The sequence below is a fragment of the Atheta coriaria genome, unplaced genomic scaffold (assembly GCF_025399875.1).
Source record: "Atheta coriaria isolate IRGN ID8LTWV9N9 unplaced genomic scaffold, Caltech_Dcor_3.1 hic_scaffold_1_pilon, whole genome shotgun sequence".
Lineage (NCBI taxonomy): Eukaryota > Metazoa > Arthropoda > Insecta > Coleoptera > Staphylinidae > Dalotia > Dalotia coriaria.
In genome coordinates, this window is record NW_027045443.1 from 2992459 (window position 1) to 3012231 (window position 19773).

The 19773-nt window shown below is 41.9% G+C and overlaps 3 protein-coding genes and 3 long non-coding RNA genes across 10 annotated transcripts; 5 read left to right on the forward strand and 1 right to left on the reverse strand.

Moving 5' to 3' along the window:
* Positions 1-126: 126 nt before the first annotated feature.
* LOC135790518 (uncharacterized) lies at positions 127-5142 on the reverse strand. The gene is made up of 3 exons (XR_010547801.1): positions 5128-5142; positions 666-936; positions 127-606 (listed from the first exon to the last, which is right to left on the reverse strand). It is a non-coding gene; the product is annotated as an uncharacterized lncRNA (long non-coding RNA).
* LOC135792833 (uncharacterized) lies at positions 2383-3319 on the forward strand. Its single transcript, XR_010548477.1, has 2 exons — positions 2383-2623; positions 2673-3319. It is a non-coding gene; the product is annotated as an uncharacterized lncRNA (long non-coding RNA).
* LOC135791238 (uncharacterized) lies at positions 3537-4697 on the forward strand. The gene is made up of 2 exons (XR_010547980.1): positions 3537-4192; positions 4256-4697. It is a non-coding gene; the product is annotated as an uncharacterized lncRNA (long non-coding RNA).
* GatC (glutamyl-tRNA(Gln) amidotransferase subunit C, mitochondrial) lies at positions 5076-7006 on the forward strand. 5 transcript variants are annotated; one of them, XM_065300737.1, is made up of 5 exons: positions 5083-5218; positions 5391-5593; positions 5710-6265; positions 6325-6661; positions 6717-7006. In XM_065300737.1, exons 4-5 carry the CDS (start codon positions 6345-6347, stop codon positions 6868-6870), a joined length of 471 nt encoding a protein of 156 aa, XP_065156809.1. In that variant the 5' UTR covers positions 5083-5218; positions 5391-5593; positions 5710-6265; positions 6325-6344; the 3' UTR covers positions 6871-7006. The 5 variants fall into 5 exon arrangements, with proteins under 5 accessions (XP_065156794.1, XP_065156809.1, XP_065156786.1 ...); XM_065300714.1 differs by having other exon boundaries at positions 5710-5787; XM_065300722.1 differs by having other exon boundaries at positions 5076-5218; positions 5402-5593; positions 5710-6661.
* On the forward strand, positions 6867-8361 carry PolG2 (DNA polymerase subunit gamma-2, mitochondrial). Its single transcript, XM_065300682.1, has 5 exons — positions 6867-7265; positions 7314-7472; positions 7544-7733; positions 7824-8047; positions 8245-8361. The coding sequence occupies exons 1-5, from the start codon at positions 6867-6869 to the stop codon at positions 8302-8304; spliced, it is 1032 nt and encodes a 343-aa protein (XP_065156754.1). The 3' UTR covers positions 8305-8361.
* Positions 8362-8511: 150 nt separating this feature from the next.
* Positions 8512-10703, forward strand: LOC135790472 (chymotrypsin-like). The gene is made up of 6 exons (XM_065300692.1): positions 8512-8666; positions 8742-8920; positions 8978-9132; positions 9194-9286; positions 9343-9479; positions 10492-10703. Exons 1-6 carry the CDS (start codon positions 8574-8576, stop codon positions 10684-10686), a joined length of 852 nt encoding a protein of 283 aa, XP_065156764.1. The 5' UTR covers positions 8512-8573; the 3' UTR covers positions 10687-10703.
* The last annotated feature ends 9070 nt before the right edge of the window (positions 10704-19773 follow it).

Sequence of the window (19773 nt, forward strand, 5' to 3'; positions counted from 1 at the left end):
AAATAACTGTATTTGATGACATATATTAAATATGAATATGTAAGCGCAAACAGAAATTTGTTTTATTAGTCACTTTAAAGTAGAACTTTCAGGAATATAGGGATTTGTTGGGTCGCAAAATTGGCGTAATTTTCAAACATTTAATACAAATATTTGCTAAATGCAATCTAGGACAAGTAAGTATTATTATTAAAATCCTTGAAATGTAATCAGCAGACGTATTTGGTGGGGCGTTTAATGCTGAATTAAAAATAGTTTTTCAACAATTCACTATTATTGGATTTTATACAGATTATCAAACGACATTTGGTCTAGGTGATGTTGGAGGTGGTGCAGTGGTTGGTGGTGGTGTAATTGTTGGGCCATTGCCATTTTTGTTGTCATTACCATTACCATTTTTTATATCATTATGATTTTTGCCATTTGTTTTCTTTTTTTCGACTTCTAAAATAGCTTTCTTGCAAATATGATACGGTTTTGCGGTGTCTTCGGGGCAACATTTGAAACCAGGCGGACAATACCAATCGCCCACGCATTTTATATCATCATATCCGTCGACCGTCAGATCAAATTCGGTGGTGTTAGTTGGACAAGAACCCATTTTCTCTTAAAAATAAAAACTCATGATAATGTGTGTTAATGTCATAACTAGGCTTTACGCTTACGGCTGAAACTCTTGCAATTATAGTACATGTATCCGTGTCTGATGCGTATATCGTAATCTTGACATCCCTGATGTAATGGCTGTCTAATTCTTGGTACTTCTTGTTGATATTGTCCACAATTAGCATAGACGAGGGGCACTACCGCGAGAAGCAGTAATGGAATTTTTGACGTAATAAACATTTTTCACAAGTGCAAAACAAATCTGGCCACCTCGTTGATTTAGCTCGGTTTATATAGCAAATTATGCCTCAGATTGTTGATACATTTCTGCTAAAATTAATAATAATAACACAGGTCAACACAAAATTTGCCTTTTCGTTTAAAGGTTTAATTTCGATAATTTAGGTCACAACTACACGAAAAAAAAAATATATGACATAAAGAAGTTTGCTTCTGTACTCAGAATTCAGATTTAACTATATTTTTCAAATTTTGGGATTTTTATGTTTAATTAAGGATAGAACTATACAAATAAATTAATTTATCATTTGCATGAAATTTTACTATTAAAATAACTTATAAAAAAGTGAAATATAGATTAAAAGTGTACATTTTTGCCCTTTTTTTATGATCATAAGTGCTTTCTCTCAATAAACCCCAGACATAGGCTCCCATCATATTTTCATTATATTGGCCTTGATATAGTTGTTCGAAGTTCATGATATCCTGATGAAAACGTTCTCCTTGCTCTTTGGAATATGCCCCCATGTTATTTTTGAACTTATCTAAGTGCGGATGAAGCATATGTACCTACTTTCAAAGACATCCTGCAACCCATGGCCTTAAAATTTTTCAACATGTTTTCAACTAGTTTTTAGCTTTCTTATTTCCTAAGAATCCAGATACTACTACTTTAAAACTGTTCCAACTTGCTTTTTGGGTGTGATTCAGCAATTTTGGAAATTTTTCATCGGCGAAAATTTGCCTAATTTGCGGACCAACAAAAATTCCAGCTTTAACTTTTGCTTCAGATAACTTGGGAAAAAAAATTTTTCAAATAAGTAAAAGCTTCTGAGGTATTGTCAAACTGTTTAACGAATTGTTTCATCAAATCTTTTCTCTCCTCGATACCAACTTAACATGTAGAAATAACTACGAGTAATTTCAACAATAACAAAATCAATGAAATTACAAATGTTTTCCCTGTTCCTCCAGGTGCTTTCCCGCTTTTCTGTTCGAATTTTTCTACCATTTTCTTTGTTATATACCTCTCAGAGCCGGAGACCTATCCAACGAATGCAAAACCGTGAAAATCGGTTGGTGCGTTCTGGAGTTATAGCGACAGGAAGGAAAAGCCGTCTTATTTTTATATAGTAGATTTGAAAATGAGTATTATTACTACAGATATCACAAAAGCAAACTTTTTACCAAAATGAGGTATTCCCTGGTAGTTGTTGTGCATAATTAACCCAAAAATCATAAAATAAACTTTAGGACAAAAAACAAAAGTTTTTTTGTTGAGCCGTGTAATTATTATGTGGTAGATTACGCAAATTTAATACGCTACTTATCACACTTACTTGATAGAATGTAAGTTTCAAGATGTCACTAACAAAAAATAACAAGTTTTAATCGAGTATTATTGACCTTTTGATTAAAAATGTTAAAATGCGTTACAAAAATCTGCGATAACAATTATACCAAAAAGATAGTTACAGATTTACTTTAAAATTTCAACTATAACTTTGAAAATCGTCGTATCTTGTGTACCATTATCAAACACTAACATTTACCAAGTTGATACCCATAATGGCACTATAAATTAAGGTATCATGTGGAAAAACATCAGTATGGTGCTAAGAGTGATAGCATTCATTCGCCATGAAATATACATTATCATTGTTCGGCATAATTACTTCGTTTATTGTGATCGTATCTGCAATAAATGAATGCCAACATGCCAGATATTATCTGCAAAGCAATCATACGGTTGCTCTAGGCTGCGTTAGTCGCATTGGTGAGCAAACAAACACAGAAATTCGGCATCTCATATGTTTTGTTTTTAGAAAAAGTTGGAAATATTCATGGTAATTGTGAATTTCCAAAGTTGTTGCATGGTTATTACGACGTATATTTTCTTCGCTGCGCCTGCGACTCTCAATGCCCGAGTGGTTTCCGATGCGCCTTCGACTATTGCTTTCAACGGTCAATTTGTCGCAAAATATCGCTTCCAAAGTGTTCGGTCACGAAGGCACCAACGACACAAGTATCAACGACGCCACTTCTACCGCCGGCGGAATAATCGTTTAATTTTTATGTTTATTTTCGCAAAAAAATGCTAACTTATAGGGCGACGCTTTCGTCAAAGACTTTCGTGGTTTTGACGCTGAATGTATTTAAAAATAGCAGGCATATTGCGATGTTACTCATCACGAACGGCGGCCCAGCTTGGGAAAACCACTTGTTGCGCGTTTCACACGCGTCGCGAGTGGCGGCACCCGCCACCCGTTGCCACACGCTTATGGCATGTTCTTGCAAACATTCAACTTTTTCAAAATCGCGGAAAAGTAAATCATATTCGGTTTGGGCTTAATTTTTATATTTTGCTAAATTTAAATTAAAGAAGGTTAAATAATAGTATTTAAGATGTTTGTTCATAAAACCTAGCGGCGATCTTCAAAATAAAAATAAATATGTATTATACATACTCGTACATACTGTCTATTAGTATCTTCATGTGTACCGCCTCTCGGTTCTATTTTCATATGTTTCCACAGTTATTTTCGTTCTTTTGTTCGAAATATATTTATAATGTGCCTGCTTACTTTATATTTGTCTAGCAGTCAAACAAATTGTCAAGAAATAAATTTCAAAACTGAAAATTGTAAAAATTACACTTTTATTAAAAAAAAAAAAAACGCTCATTCATGTGTATAGGCGTATGTACCTATAAGTTCTTCATGATGTGTGTTTATTTATAACTGGGGTATTGTTGGGATATCCAGAGTGTAGTTTTTTTTACTCTTGCTGGCAATGATATCTGGTGCTCATGTGGTAGGCGGCTATGCTGTTTTCTATGAATGTAACGTTCGTAAAATTTGAAATCCGTCCGGAAAATACTATTCTCACGCGCATCTATATGATGGAAAGTCTAAATATAGTATGTTTGCGTTGCCTGGTGTTGGTTTGGGTTGGTTTTTCGTTGTTTCGGCGCCGCTCACAGCCTCTTAGCGCTCGTCTGCAGTTAGTGTTCGCTCAAAAGCTGTTTGCTTATAAAATATAAAAACACATGTTTTCTTCAGTGTACACTTGTGGTCCTATGCATATTGCATAGCCGAACGTGCAACTAAAAATTGATATTCTTAGTGGGGGAGGTTTTTCTATATATAAATATAGTGACTTTATCCTGCTGGGTGCATTTGATGGGACATCGTCAACGTGAACACATATTTGAATATTCAACCGTTTCTCCGCCGACTTAATCATTATGTCTTCGCGCAGTGACATCCAGTGCAATAATATCTCCAGTTCTAAAGGGATAAAGAAAAAGTTGCAGAACAAAAAGCAAATACGCAAAATTTTTGAGGTACGTAGATACTTGTTTAACTGGTGATTTTTTAAATAAATGTGCTTATTGTTTATCTTGCAGTTTGAAAATGCAACGTACCCACAAACAAGAAACATTTTGGAACTGGTTAAACGCAATATTTTGATGTGCCACCAAAACAAACTCACAGCAAAGGAGTCGGGCTATAAAATCTCTCAAGAAATCGAAAATCGTTTGCAAGACACACAACGCGCTCCTCTCAGCGATCAGAAGAATCATTCCAATGCCAATTCAAAATTTGAAGCGTTCGAGTGCAGTACCATCACCAAGCAACTACTTAGAAAATCAATTCTAGAGAAGCAGAAGGAAAAATTACTCCGTGACGTACAACATAAAGAAAAATATATAAATTATAAATTGTGGCGACCGTGGTGAATTTGTTTGTTAATGATAAAACGTGGGACCAGCATAAAATTGTGATTGTAAGCTTTAATGTGTAATAAAATTATAAGATTTGCGATAAATATAATTATTTAAATAGGTACATTTCTGTTGTTGTTTTAATTTATATAGGTATATATGTAAATCATTTACCAACTCTATGTCTTTTAACTTTTTAGATCAGTAAACATTTTGTTGTTTTCAAATTGTGAAAATAATGAATGCACGATGCTTTACATACTGAAATAAATTATTTACTTCTTGATTATTAATTATTGTGCCAAAAGTTTAGTTATGTTATAGCATTATATCTTTATAGCAACAGTGGATTTTGGAGATTTAAATATTCAACTAAGTAATTGTTTTTCTTTTTTGTGTAGTGAAACTATTCGTTGCGATTAAAACATGTTTCAGTATAAGATGCCTCACGAACGATGCATGTTGGTAGACGTTCAACCTAGGCAACCAAGTATACTCATGCTCAAGGACTCTCAACTGTGTTTTCTGTTGTGTTTAGGTTAAGCGTTTCTTACTTTTGCCTTCTCGTTGTGTGCTCTCATTGAAATTTGTGATGTTGTTAATGTCTTTTCTTAATCGCACATAAGGACTCTCTGATAATAACAGGTAGACAATGCTGTAGATGAACCAATTTATGAAATTGATAAAACTATAATTTCAATCTTTATGGAAGTGTAGGCGTTTTCTGAGTTATACTGCACTATTTCATGCATGATTTGTATTGTATTGCTAAAACAAAATGAAGGTGCATGATTCCAAATAATATCATTGGTGCTAGTTTTGTTTTAGCACCAAGAATGATCTACAACAGGGAGAAGAGAAGTCCAGCATTAGAATTAGGCTGAATATTAAAATTCAGTCATTTTAGAGTGTGGAATCATATCAGTAGATAGATAGAATCATCTATCAGTAGATTTGTATACAGCTACTTTCTCAGACAGTTGTGTGTTGTAATAAATAAAGAAACCTTCATAACCAGAGGTAAAATATAATTTATTTTACTTTGTAGAATATGTAATCCATAGTAAATATTATATTTATTTAAATTTTATGTGATTGAATTATATAATTGTAAAATATAATGCTGTTTGTTTTAGGGATCTAGTAATAGAAACCCACAAAATTGCTATATTTGTGCATTGCTAAACATAGAGTAACTGTGTTTGCATCAAATTGTAAGTATTGGAATTCTCTATCAGTCTCAATAATAGCTTTTGTCATTTGGTTCTTGCAAAGTAACATAAATAGCGTGATACGGGGAAAATTATACCATAATACAGTTAATATACTATTAGTTTATTTATAATTATTTGAATCGGAACAAAATAAATCCACAATTTAAAAAGTTGTGTGTACCTCACACTCTTCTTATTATTAAATAAATTCTCAGTAAAGGCAAAACATTGCAAAGAAGATTGACTGATAAAGAGGACAAGTGCATATTTCATTATAAGTTGTTATGATTCTGTTTCGTCCTTGATAGAGTTTACTATTCGACTTGATTAAAAAATATATAGACAAAAGTGTGAAGTTTGAAGTAAGTGTGAATTATGCGTTAGCTACCCGATGTATCGAGCAGCGTTATCGGTAGTAGTCAGCGCATTAGCTGCAACCCAAATCACGTTTAACCTTACAATTCGTAAGCGGTTAAACGTACTACAAAACTTCTTAATCTGCAAAAGGAAGTAAATAATTCAGTGTCTCATTTTCAGCTATAGAAGAAACATCTGTCATGAGCAATCTTATGAGGATATGTTTGCGAAGATCATTCTGCACGCAATCTAAAGAGAAAATATTAGAAGGTCTAAAAGTAAAGCAATACTGGTTAGTTCCTAGCACACCAGTACCAAGTAAAATTGACAAAAGTAAACTACCAGCAAGGACTAAAATCGACGCAAATACTATTGCCCTTTTGGAACGTTTAAGTTTAGTGGATTGTGCAAACAAACAAGGTATTGAAACACTTGAAGAAGCAATTGCATTTGCTGATCAAATTCTACAAATCAATACAACCTATATTGAGCCACTTATAACAGTACTGGAGGATAAGTAAGTATAAACCAGTTATAAAGTTATAAACTGTCTAACATTTTCATGCTTTAAGTCCACTTACCTTGAGAGAAGACACAATCACTGCTGGTGGCAATAGGGATAAAATACTTGTCAATGCTGCACTGACTGAAGAGGAATACTTCCTAGCACCACCTGGAAACATTCCACTTGAAGCAAGGGCTGATCCACTCTTTGAAGAGAAATGATTCTAAAAAATGTCCTGAGTTTATGTGAGCAGTATGGATTCCTGTTGAAGAAGCCAACACTTAGTAAACATTATATTGCACCAGCTGGTACTTTACTCTTGGAAAACCTAAAGCATGAGTGGCTACAATCAATGGTCAACTACAAAGATTATTCAATTTATTATTCAAATAACAATTTCACTGACAGTTATGAGTATGTAAAGAGGACAAGTTTAGAGAAATTGCCATTTGGCTTTGCTACAATCAGAGAAGAGGAAAACAACAATGCTATCTTCACACTAGGGGAAACAATAAATGACAAACACCATTTAAACACATGGGTTTTTATTCCACCTACAAATTCAGTGCATGCATTTCATCAGTGGCAAAGACAGAGGAGAATGTGGTGGAGAAAAGTAAGACAGTTGATGTTTTAGCACAATTACTTCATTAAAGTTTGTTAGTTCTCAGCAACGCCTGGCAGATATTTCACAACTGACATAATCATGGAGGAAGGAAGTCAAAAGATTGAAATCTGTGCAAAATATCCTTGGGGTAATGAACTCGTTGAGGTTTTGAGGCTCACAGAAAACCATCCACTTCTTACTTCACAACAACTTCAGGTAAAGACTAAGTTAACCATATGTGCTATTAAACGAGAAAGTCGACGATATTGATTGAATTATATTTTTAGAATCTGCACGAGCGAAAAAAAGTTAGCGCGCTGACACTCAGCAGTGAAATCCACCTGGGCACCATGTACTTGAACACAATTTGCGATGCTTATGAAATTTTGAAACTGCAGGACGGCGAGCGGCATTTATTAAAGTTTCATCGCAAATTAGCACCTTACAAAGTGGGCTTTTCTCTATCGCACCCTCAAAGTACGTTTGAACAAAGCGTTGAGTTTTCCAATGTCAATTAGCAACCTGTCAGACTAATTCCAATTGATTTTATTTCTCCACGTATTGCAGACGGTCAGTTGTATGAGGATTTGAAGGACTTAACAAAATATCTCTGTAAAAAACTGCGTGGCAACAACGTCGTTAGTCTGATGCTGCCCAACTTTGCACGTGCCACGCTTGAGACGCAATTTAAGAATTTCGACCACCTCGGCGTGCCCTACACCATCGTGTTGGGCGAGAATACACTGAAGAATGGTATTCTGTATCTGCGCAGCCGCGATACGACAATTAAGGTAGAACAAACAGAATAATTCAATCTGCCTCGCGCAAACATTGCACAACAAGAGTTGTTTTGATCTTGTTATGATTGGATGCTGTGGAACAACCCTGAGCGTGATTGCATGTTTCAATTTGTTGGTTTTTTCAAACCCGTACAACAATGTTAGTTATTTCGTAAACATGACATTTATCTTTTTATTTATTGTTACAGGAACAAGTTCACGTAACCGAGCTGCCGAACTACATTGGTCTTTTGTTCAGGAATTACTAGTTGATTGTTGGTTAGTTTGTATTGATTTGAAAATATACGCTCATTTGCTCGTAATAATTGATATTTATTCGGAATAATTGTGTTTGCGCGTCAGTGTTGGTTTTTGCGCTGACCCTGAGTTGGACGAACCGTAATTACGTTTGTTTTTTTTTTATCGCCCGCGTTCGATCTGATTGCAATGATGATATCAGCGTGTAGCAACCACCGTGTTGTCTGTACTTTTGCGCTGTCCGTCAAATGCGATGCGCCGCACGAGTCATGCATAAAGTATGCGCCGACAGCGTTTTGCGAACGACGAGTTATTGTTTGTGTGCGCGACTCTGTCGCTTGTTGGCAGCGCGACGCCGGCACCTGTTGTATTCGTAAGTGTAACATGAAATAAGTTTCCACGCGATTCACACACATCATTGCAAATCCTAATCCGCTTCGTTGCGTAGGGCTTTAACAAACCGGTGGAGCCCGCCGTCGGCGAGTTTCCGTTCCAGGCCAGTCTCATGCAACAGCTCTCCGACAAGAGTTACCACAGCTTCTGCGGCGGCAGCCTCATCCATCCGGAGTGGGTACTCACCGCCGCACACTGCATCCAATTGGACGAATCCGTGCCCGCAATGAAACCGTAACGTAAACGCATTATAAGCGCTCGCGTTTGCAACGATTACCTCGTTTCCCGCAGCGCCGAAGTGCATGTCGCATTCGGCAGCATCCTCCGCAGCGCAAAGGGCGCGCAGATCATCCCTGCGAAGTCGCTTACCATTCATCCGAAATACCTCAGCTCCGGCGGACGCAACGACATCGGATTAGTTCAGCTGAGCCGACGCGCGAAATTGAGTAATGTTTTCCGTTTTCGCAATACGCACACTCCGCTTTCATTGTCTGTTCCTTCATAAAGGTAAGCGCGTCAAGCTGGTGCGTCTACACCGGAGCAACAAGGAAGACCTGCTCGGCTCCACCGCCTTCCTGACGGGCTTCGGCATCATTAACGGTAATATTAACGGCTGCCGCAGCCAACAAAGACGAAACGTATTTAAATGCCCGCAGATTTATACCAGGAACCGGAGCGCTTGCGTAAGGCGACGTTGAAAATCGAGAGGAATAACAAGTGCTACAACGATGCCGATTACGCCGACAGGGAATTGTGCGGCGCTTCCAAACTCGCGGATGGGAAAGCTTGCAAAGTAGGTAATCTGCGTCTAATATGTTCGTCGCAAGGAAACAAGTCGCAGCCGCGCGCGCGCGCGCCAACTAATTAATACCCGGCACAATGTCCCCGCTGCACCACCGAAGCGCGCATATTGAAATTCTAACGCGCGCGTGAATCTCAAAGAAACTTAATTCGCAATAAACATAAAGCGCAAAATCTGCGCTGAAATTAAATATTGCACTTGGCCATCGTCCTGTATTTAATTTAGAAGCGGTGTAATTGTCAGAGTTGATATTCGCACCGGTTCCGGATTTTCGGATGTTAAACACGTGTTGCTGTCGTAAAGGCAGCGACATACGAATCGATAGAAAATGGGACAATAAACTCTTATTGCAAAAACGGCGAGATTTTTGTAATAAAAGTGTATCGTTACCAATAAAATATTTATGATGCTAAAATCAGCTATCTTGAGCAAGAGCAGAAAAATAATGATGACATACACGCGTCACATGAAATTTTGCGCGACCGCAGGCGCTACGACAGCAACTTTCGACCTACTTTCCAGCCTGCCACACATGTTCATTATAGTTTTCGATAAAATTAGGATAAGCGCGCCATATCGAAAGCAATAATGTAGGTGGGTAATAAGTGGGTGCATCAAGTGCGGGTGGTTATTTCAATAAATCATCCGAATGTCGTAAAAATTCAGTTCTGTTCGGCGCGCCGGCGGAAATTCCAACGCGCAAATATTCATTTCCGCCTGTTCGGCGTCGTTTGCTTACAACCGCAGAGGCATTTGTTCCCTGCCTGCGCCCAACCGGCTATTAAAAACAATGAAATCCGGCGCGTGTGTTTTAAAGTGTCTCCGCGCGCAGTTAACTCAATTCAAATAGTACCGCGGAACGTTTCGATCCTTATTTAAATTCGACGGCATACAACGCCTCCGGAGGCACGCCGCCCCTTGTTAGAGTCGCAAAGAAAAAGACATTGCGCGCGGTTGAATGCATCGCACTCCTTTGTATACTGCTGTAATTTTGTTGTTGCAGGGCGATAGCGGTGGTCCGCTGACGATAAATCGCAACGGCGCACTGGTGCAAATCGGCGTTACGAGTCGACTCGCGCTTCTTCCGTTCTGCCGCATCGGATTCAATCATTCGGTGTACACCAGAGTCTCGCATTACGTGGCGTGGATATCGCGCGTTACCGGCATAGATTTCAGCAAATACAATGCGAGCAAATAAATACATTTTCCTCTCGAGTCTCGTCCTGAATGCAATAAACCGCTCCTCGCACGATTCCGCGCCAGCGGAAAAATGCACTTTATCCGATTCTCTCTCGCTCCTCAGCTCGTCAAAATCTAAGCGTGTTGGGGAAGAGAAAAACGCTGCCGCGATATGCACGCGGCGCGTGTCTCACGTAGGCGAGAATTCATGAGTGTTCGCGGTGGAAATCCAGGAGACATAAAAATTACATCGAGAATTTCATTCATGAGCAATTTATTCTGTTCCGGGTGCCAGCTCCCCTCGAGGCGTTCGATCGTACGCGCACACATGCGGACGCGTATCTCAATGGGTATCGAGGAGAAGTCGTTTAGGCTGGAGGCGTGCGCGCGCGTCCCGCGGGATTCTAACTAATAACTAACGGGGATAAGACAGAGGTGAGCGTGTTGAGTGCTTCCGTTTCGGCGCGAATAAGCGAGACACTTTCGGCTCGGCGGTGGTCGCCCCATCGCCGGCGCCGAGCCACGACGTTAGTGGGTTTATGACGTTCGACGATGCCTCATTAATATTTCATGATGCGTGAGTGGTTATTATAAGGGAATTTCGCGTGTCTGTCAGGCGGCAGCGGCCGCAGGAAGCGTCTCTTCACGGCCGCAGCCGAAAAATCGAACGTGCAAAATGATCCGAACAAGTTAATGATTTAATTAGCTCTTCGGCGCTGGAGGTAGCGCGACTGTGGCCAAACAACATATTAAGCGGAAGGTGCGGCGCCACCGACACTGTCAGATGCGCGGCGGATGGAAGTTAAAAATGGATTTTGCGCAAATGGAAAAGCGAGAAGTTTTTACCTTTTCCCTTCGGCCATCCTCCAACATTAATAATACGATTATAATATAGATACCGTGATGTAATAAAAAACGATAAGATTTGATTTATAAAAGTCTGCCAGCGAGTGTTCCAAGATTGTCGCGTCGCATTAGTGTCCCCTCGTCTTAACGCCCGCTCGCCGCCGCTCTCGCATTCCACAAGCGTCCACCATCGCCTGCGAGAGCGCATCGAACGTCTACATCGTTCTGGGCGGGAATTTAAAACGTGATAAAGAACGGAATCAACAAACGCGCCTCGACTTCTCGGCGTGCGCACCGCCCGCCTCACCGCCGCCCCCTCGCCACTGCGACGCAATCCCATTGTGTAACCGCCGCTCGGCGCGCAACGGTCTGTCGGGGCGGTCGAACATTGTCTATCCAATTTCCGCTCGAGTATGTTAATTTTTACTCTTGCCACGTTCGAACGTTGAAACACAAAGACAATTTTCGGTCAGAACTCAAATCCCAACAACATTATGCCGACAACAAGTGACGAGGGTTATTGGCTATGCTTTTGCTGCTGCGGTGGCGGCGCGCCCGACGTGGGGGCGGCTCACATCCCGACGAGGCGACCGCGCTCGCCTCGTTCGGCCCGATGTTCATTTTGTGTATGAGCGCTGTTTACGACCGTCCTCCATAAAGGTAGCATGCTAAAAGCAGAAACTAAACGCGAACAGGCAACAATCCGGCGATCGTGCACCGGTGGCGGGCGAGCGCGCCGGGGCCGGCCCGTTTCAGGAAATTAGAACGAGATGCCGTCCCCGATAAGCAAACTCGAACAAATTTATTCGGAATCTTATGGATGATTACACCCCCGCTCGCTTGCATTCGATTGCCACGTGCATCGCGCGCTTGTGGGCGAAAGAGAACGCCGCCACCGCCGCCGCCACCCCCCGACAAAAGTTTATCGCTGGATGTTTCGCAGCGTCGTGGCACTGCAAAGATAAAACACGCCGGAAGAATGCGACGCGGCGAATTGGTAAAAACACATTTATTAAAAACAAGTGACAAGAATGCGTTCTCATTCTCGTTTCATTTTGCGTCGCAATCAATCAATAAGTTAGTGTAAGTCGCGCGCGCCTAGGCGTTCGCACTTCAAAGCGAAAACGGGCGCCTTTCATCGCGCTGTCGGGTGTCGTCCCGCGCGCCGCGTCGTTTGCATCGCGACGACTTTGTGACGAGTCGCGCGCTTAAGCGTTTCGTTTCGGCGAGCGCACAAACGAAATTGAACTTTTCGCACAAAAAAATAAAATTGTATTCGTTCGCGAAAAGAAAGCACCTCGAAAAGTAATGACGAAGGCGACAAGTCGCAGCGACAACTCATTAAAATACACAATGCAATCGCACCGGGAGCACCGCCCGCCACCTTCAGTCAGTGACGACGGCGATGAATTCTGTTTAGACGCACACAATAAATGTATTCGCGGATGAACTGCCTTCGGCGATGAAATAAAGTGAGCGCCATGCAACGCAAACAAACAGAAAATCAAGATTGTGTCGTTGATTTCGCGATCGAATGGATTGAAATCAATGCCAACGCCGGCTCGCAGACGGAACGAATTCGTTTTCGGGCGCGCGTCTCACGTGATTGCGTGCTCCGCTGTGCACGACGGTCGGAGTCATGCGTAAGAAAGTCCGTAATGAACGCCGAGATGCCGGAGACGCCGGGATCTAATTTAATACAATATATCCATTACGGACCATTAGAACTGATGTATGGCGCCAGCCAGCCAGTTCGAGCGCATTGAAACTACAATGTATATCGTGCGGATGACCCTTTTGCGTTAATATATTGCGGATTGCAACTAACTCAGTGTGGCAGTTAAGTAAGCAACATGAACAAGCGGAATGAGCGAGCGGGTTGCGCCGCCAACGCCAAAGCTCCTCTCCGTGGCGGCGGCGGAGAGTGTGACCCGCGCGTTCGCCGGTGTGTGCGCATGTTGGTGTGTGTTCGACTAAGTACAAGATATTGGCGGATCGATAATGCCATTAAAGATGTACGTTTATCCTTTGGGAACATATTCGACCTCGAGGGATTGCGCTTCGACTTCCACTCCGGGTCCGGCCAACATCGCCGCGTGATCCGAGAAATGCAATCTTAATCAGGAACCAATAAATTCAAAGAACACAACGTGTCCGTACGCACGAGGAATAATTGCTTTCGGAAATATTTGCTTCGCTCTGCCGACGTTTTCTTTCTATTTTATTAGCAAACAGCCAAGTATCCCCTTATGAGCGCGCGCGCGCAATGTTTGCTCGGGTAAATTAATTTTCTTGCCGACTTCGGCAAGACGCTCCCGTCGGTCAACGGCTAACGCACATTTTTCCATTTTACAAGCGTTATTTGCTTTTTCTTGCGCGCCCGCAACCTGATACCACCATGGATGAAATTATTTGTTGGGCCGTTGCGAAGGTGCGCAATGAAGCTGTGCCAGGCATGCCGCCACCGCTTTACTGCCGCACGGCAGAATGTTAAGAGGGTCACCAGAGAATACGCCCGTCGCGCTGGAAAATATGAAGGCGAGTGCAAAATCTCGCCGCCAGCTCCAGTGAATTATAGCAACTATTTAAATATAATTTCTGTTTTATGTCAACTAGGAGCAATTACCATAAGCTTGTGTTGTAAAGCAGCTTGCATCACCGTCGGCAAACTTCGCATCGAACAATTTTCAGTGTTATCGTAGTATCTAAAATGGTAGAGTATTACTACAAAATCATAATTAAAAAATTTGATTTAAAAAATTTACTGATTTGCTGATTAAAATACGCGAATGGGAACAGTATGGCGCACTGCGTTTTGTGTCAACTGAAGACAATTACACAAAAGCTGCATTACATCGCACAGCGCTCCACATCTGCGTCGCATCCAACTTGTTTCCAGAAAAATGTAAATGAAAATTATGATCATTAATTCCTATTCGTCATACGTTCCGCATGTGCACTTTTTCTCACTCAATTATGCGCGCTCGCCGGGCTCATAATGCCCCCTCTTAAATTATTCATTTGCGAGCGCGCGAATTATTAAATTCGCTCGCTGGCGCATTACAACATTGTGTTTGTTTCCTTTCAGTACGCGTCGCGAACTCGCAAGAGATTCAACGTTAGTTTATTAGATTATTTAGCCAAACGAAATTAGTGTTTTCATCAGATGCGCCCGCTCGGAAACGAATTCGCATCCGTTCGACCTCGCGTCCGAAACGCGCGAAGAAACGCGCCGCCGCGCCCAACCCCGCTGCTCCGAAAAACAGTTTGAATCGTTTGAATTTTTATGCGCGCACGCCGGAGAGCGAAACGAAATGAAATATGTTGCGGACGCGCGGCGCACATGTTTCGTCAACTATTAATATACCGATAAGAAGCGTCGTGCGGCGCTTCCGCGCTGCGAAAAAATTTCCGCATGTGCTTTTTCACAGACCGCACACGCGCTCCTCGAACAAGACGACGGCGCGCGGAGCAATGCACGCGCGTTGGGCGGCTGGGGCGGCGAATATATGATGAAGGCGAAGAAAAGAATGGCCGGAAAATCCCATCATCCATATACGAATTTTATGTGTTACTAGACGTCATGTAGCGTACATTTTTTCCGCGCTCGTGTTTGCGGCGTTTCCACTTTTTCAACCGCAACACATTGGCCGGCGGGCGGAGGATGTGCGCGCTCGCCGTGCACGAATTCGCGTGCGTTAAAACGCATATCTACATGTAGAGGTTCTAGTTTTTGATGGATTACGCCACGCCGCATCGGAAAGGAGAAACGTTCGCGTCAATAAATTGAAACGTTACCTTTTACGAGATAGTAGATCCTCCTCTTCATCGACTCAGGCCAAATCTCACTTCGTTCCTTGTACAGCAACACGCTCACGTACACCACACCACCACTAGTGTAAAATCTACTGTAACCACATTGTTGTAAATATTACTGTTTTACTAAATGCCTCGATTAAACACCTCTAAAATATGAAAGTACGTACGGTATACCGCAGCCAACAGCACTAGCTTTAATCTAGCATCGAAAACATTAATTCTGCGTTAGATTTGATTAGATTTTCTTTTAACACACACGTTTATAACCGCACGTTGGTTTAAACTGAGTTGGCCACTCCAAGCAGCTGATACCGCCGAGCATGCTCAGTGCAAACTGCGGATTAAATGCGCACTCGACGCAATCCTTGGCAAATCCATCGTTTTCAATTCAATTCCAATTATAAGCTACTTAACATTCATAATTAAATTAAAGGCTTTTACATTACGTTGATGATATTAATTAAAATGAATTCGATGAGCTGAAAATTGAAAAGAGTTAAACTAATAATCTGGAAATCGGAGAATGTTTGTTTACCTCAAATGTAACAACAGAGAAATGTGGTTTTCAATATTGGAAATTGTGAAATATTAGTAAACAATTGTAGCGTGGGTATTAAATTAAATTAGGTATAACCTGATAATCATAAAATTAAATATATTACAACGGATTTTCACAATATTCAATCAAAAAGTTGAAGCAAAATGAAATAAATGTTGTTTAGATGCGGAATATCCGAAATGTAATTCTAAATTCGTACTAAAAACATTTTGAAAACCTAATAATAAATATAAACGAAATTGTAATCATTAAAGTGGACAAACTCGGCGCTCAGCATATCGTACGAGGTTTGCACTGGCGGTGAGATCACAAAGAATCAACTTTTGCTCCAGACTACGCCAATGTGCCGCCGAAATGGCGTATTAAAATGAGTTTAAGGCGTTTTAACGAAAGGAAGAAACACAGGAAGGAAGTAAACACAACGGGCTGGCGTTGACGGCGCGCCACGCAAAACGCAAAGCGACATTTGCGCGACGACGATAATTGCATTCAATTAATATTATTAGAAAACGTCGCAACTTTAACCAACCAACGGCGGCATGATTAAAATTCTATTATTTCGTTTATTAGCGCACGTATTTTGAGCGCCCGCGGGGGTTGCATAAATAATCCCCATAACTCAGCGTTACGCGTTGTGGAAAAGAACGAACGAACGCTGCCGCCGCCACCGCCCACACAGCAACCGCCGTCGACGCGTACACGAAAACTTCATTCTTAAATCTGTGCAATTTGTTTTCCTTCTTCCTGCTTCCTGCCTTCGACGCGGTGGCTACATTAATTTTTATATTAATTTTCGTTGCCTTGATGGAATTAGCGCCTAATTCGAGTCTACGTACAAACATATTGTAGACTTACGCGCCGATGAATATATGAAAGACTTGTGTTGTTGTATTATTGGTGTGTTTAGCTGTTTTTGGAGTAGTTTTTGTTTGGAATGCGAGGTGCACACATTTTGTGCCGAAAAAAGCGCACGTTTTTTCGTTGTTTACACATTTTCCGATAACATATTGGTTGGAGTATAGTGAGAATAGCTGCAAGGGATATACAGGGAAAATAAATACGAAAAAAAATCGCCCGGCAAATAGTCGCCAGAGTGGCTGTCGCTGTGCAACGCAAATAAGTTCGCCATTCCATATGAAAACGTTTGCGGCTACACGAATTGCTGAAACATCGAACGGCATATTGGTCAATCCATTGTGGCTGCACCGTGCACTGCTCCCATCGAACGCGTTTTGTTTCGACAAACTTTGCAAACCGAGAAAAGTTCAATTCATGACCACATTTTAAGGTTTACGCGGCCACATCGACTTGAATTTGCCACAAAAATGAGACACTCGGGTCACACGCGAGACTTTGAGTAGGGCAGCTATTCAATTTGTCATTTAGGGATGTGGCCCGCATGCAATTGTGACATATAAATGTGTTTATAGAATTTGCTCGCAGAAGTCGCGGCGCGGTCATACACTAACACGCGCCCAGCAATAACTGGCAAACCGCCCCATCAATAATTTATTCCCGGTTAATCGATTTTCAAACATGTCAATGGTGCATGCGAACAAAACCGTTTTGTGCCGGCACGGCTCGTGTTTGCGTTCGTACTGCGGTGCGGCGCACTACTATCGATATTTGTGTTCTTTTACAATGCACGAATATTTACATTTCAAATTGTGGATTTTGTGCCGTGGTGGCAGCGGCGGCGTGAGCGCAAAAGGGCGCGCACCGGTCAGCGGCACGCATACATCGGCGCGCCGCGCGAATTTACGATATTACGCGTCGCGCGTGTGTACAAAGAACAACAACAATGTGGAGCAAAAACAAGTAGATTTATCACGACATATTTGTACGTGCCATGTGCTGCGCGCCCCCTCGCGCATCACGCCGGCCGAGCGCATTTGGGAAATTGTGAATTGCAATGTTAATTAATAAACATCGAACTGTTAAAAAACAAAAAGATTGATTGTCCGATTCAGTGCGGGCGCGCGATTCACCGGCGAGAGTGTGCCGCCCGCGGCGCGAGCGCCCGCCGTCCGCTTTGTTTACGCTTTTTTGTCATTATTTACGACGTTCATCATTTTTAACGACACTCGCACGCCCTATTAGTTGCATCGAGAGCGCTCTCGTTCGCGTGATTTAATTAGTTTTCGTTAATATTTGTTAGTGATTATTCGGTATTATGCTTTGGCACGTTCTTTAGGTTGTTTGAATAATTTAACGCGACTGCCGCCGTTGCAGGCCGCATCACAAGCACACTTTTAATTTTGTTTGCACTATTCTTTTCTTAATAATTAATTGTGTTAATGATTAATTAAGAAACGTGATTGTGCAGACGAGTGGCCGCCACGACGTGAGACAACACGAAATATAAGATGCGTCGCGCCGGTTTTTGCTTGCTTGTATCGATCTGGCTTTTAAACTTGCTTCTTTTATTTTTACATTGCAAATTCATAACGCGAAAAATCCTCTCGAACAATAATTAAAAAGCCGCTGCAGGCCGTCAAATGCTCGCAGCAGTGAAGAGAGACTGTTAACTTTGCTAAAACTACGCGTAAAAGCAGCAAGAGTACAATGGGAAAAGCCATTTATTTTAGCGGCGCTTCAGTAGCGAATGTGAGCAATGTTTTGTTTATTTCATTTGCTCCGCGCAACGTTTATTCGCTTGTACGTGAAATGCGTAAAATGCACAAACGACGGACTTAGGCGGCATTCGCCTGTCCGTCATTCGAGAATCCTATTGTGCCAACAGCGCCAGTCGCCCTGCCTAATAAACAACAACGTTTCGCGCGGTGATCAACTTAACTTCGATATTACTACACGAAACGCATTGATAATGAAGTTTCGTCTCTGGGCTTTATTCCAGTGAACGAATTGGGTCTCGGGCGGACGGTTGTTGAGTGCATAATGAAATATCACACGGCGGCGACGTCCAATGAAAATGAAAATTTAATTTTTATTTGCTCTACGACAAGGCGAGAGAGTAAAGCAAAGCTCCACGGCGCCGAAAGAATCAATTAATACCAGAAACAACAGCACATCCCAAGGCAAAAAACAATATCCATTAAATGTATTGTACGACAGGGTACAAGGTGCCAATGAAATTAGGGCACGTTTTAGATGATAATGTTTAGATATTTATGCATGAGAACAGGTAGAGATAACAAATAATTCCGTAGAATCGTGACTGCCGGCTCGTGTGGGAGCTTAATTTATGCACGGTCCTTTCGCTCTCGGGAGAAAATTACCAACATGTGCACTTAGGTCGGAAGTAGCGCGCGGCGCGGACGAGACACGTCGAAAAGTGGAAGCGCCGCCGAAACGACTTGATGGCGAAAAGCTTTATCCGGACGGGTGTACGCTGAGCGCGGATGTGAAACATCGCGACTTACCCAAAACGCAAATGGTTTACACGCAGCGTTACAACGTCGGCGGCGGCGCTGGTGCTGAGTGGCAGGCCGGCGTGTCGAAGCTGGTGGGCTGCACATCTTGGGGGGCCCGCGTGAAGCCCCCGCGTACAATTATCAACTTTGCTCTTCAACTTGCCAAACTTTGCAGTCGTTTCATTATTTAAATTACTGTCGTCGAGCCGGTTGGAATGGCGCGGGTGGCGCGCCGAATTCCAGTACGCCGAAAAAGCGCGCGCGTCTATTTCGCCGGCGACGACACGCACCACCCGGGACTCTCGGGTTCTCGCGACGTGCGCTTATAAAATTTTCTTACGCTGTATTTTTTTCCGGTCTTCCTGGCGGTCACGCCCGGCATCTTGCGCTCAACCAACAACCCACGTCGTTTCTATGCAAGTTGTAATAAAGTAATGAAGGTGGCGTAGTTATTTATTCATCGGTTTATTATTAGATTTGCGAGCGGACCGCAGGGCGTGCGGGGGTT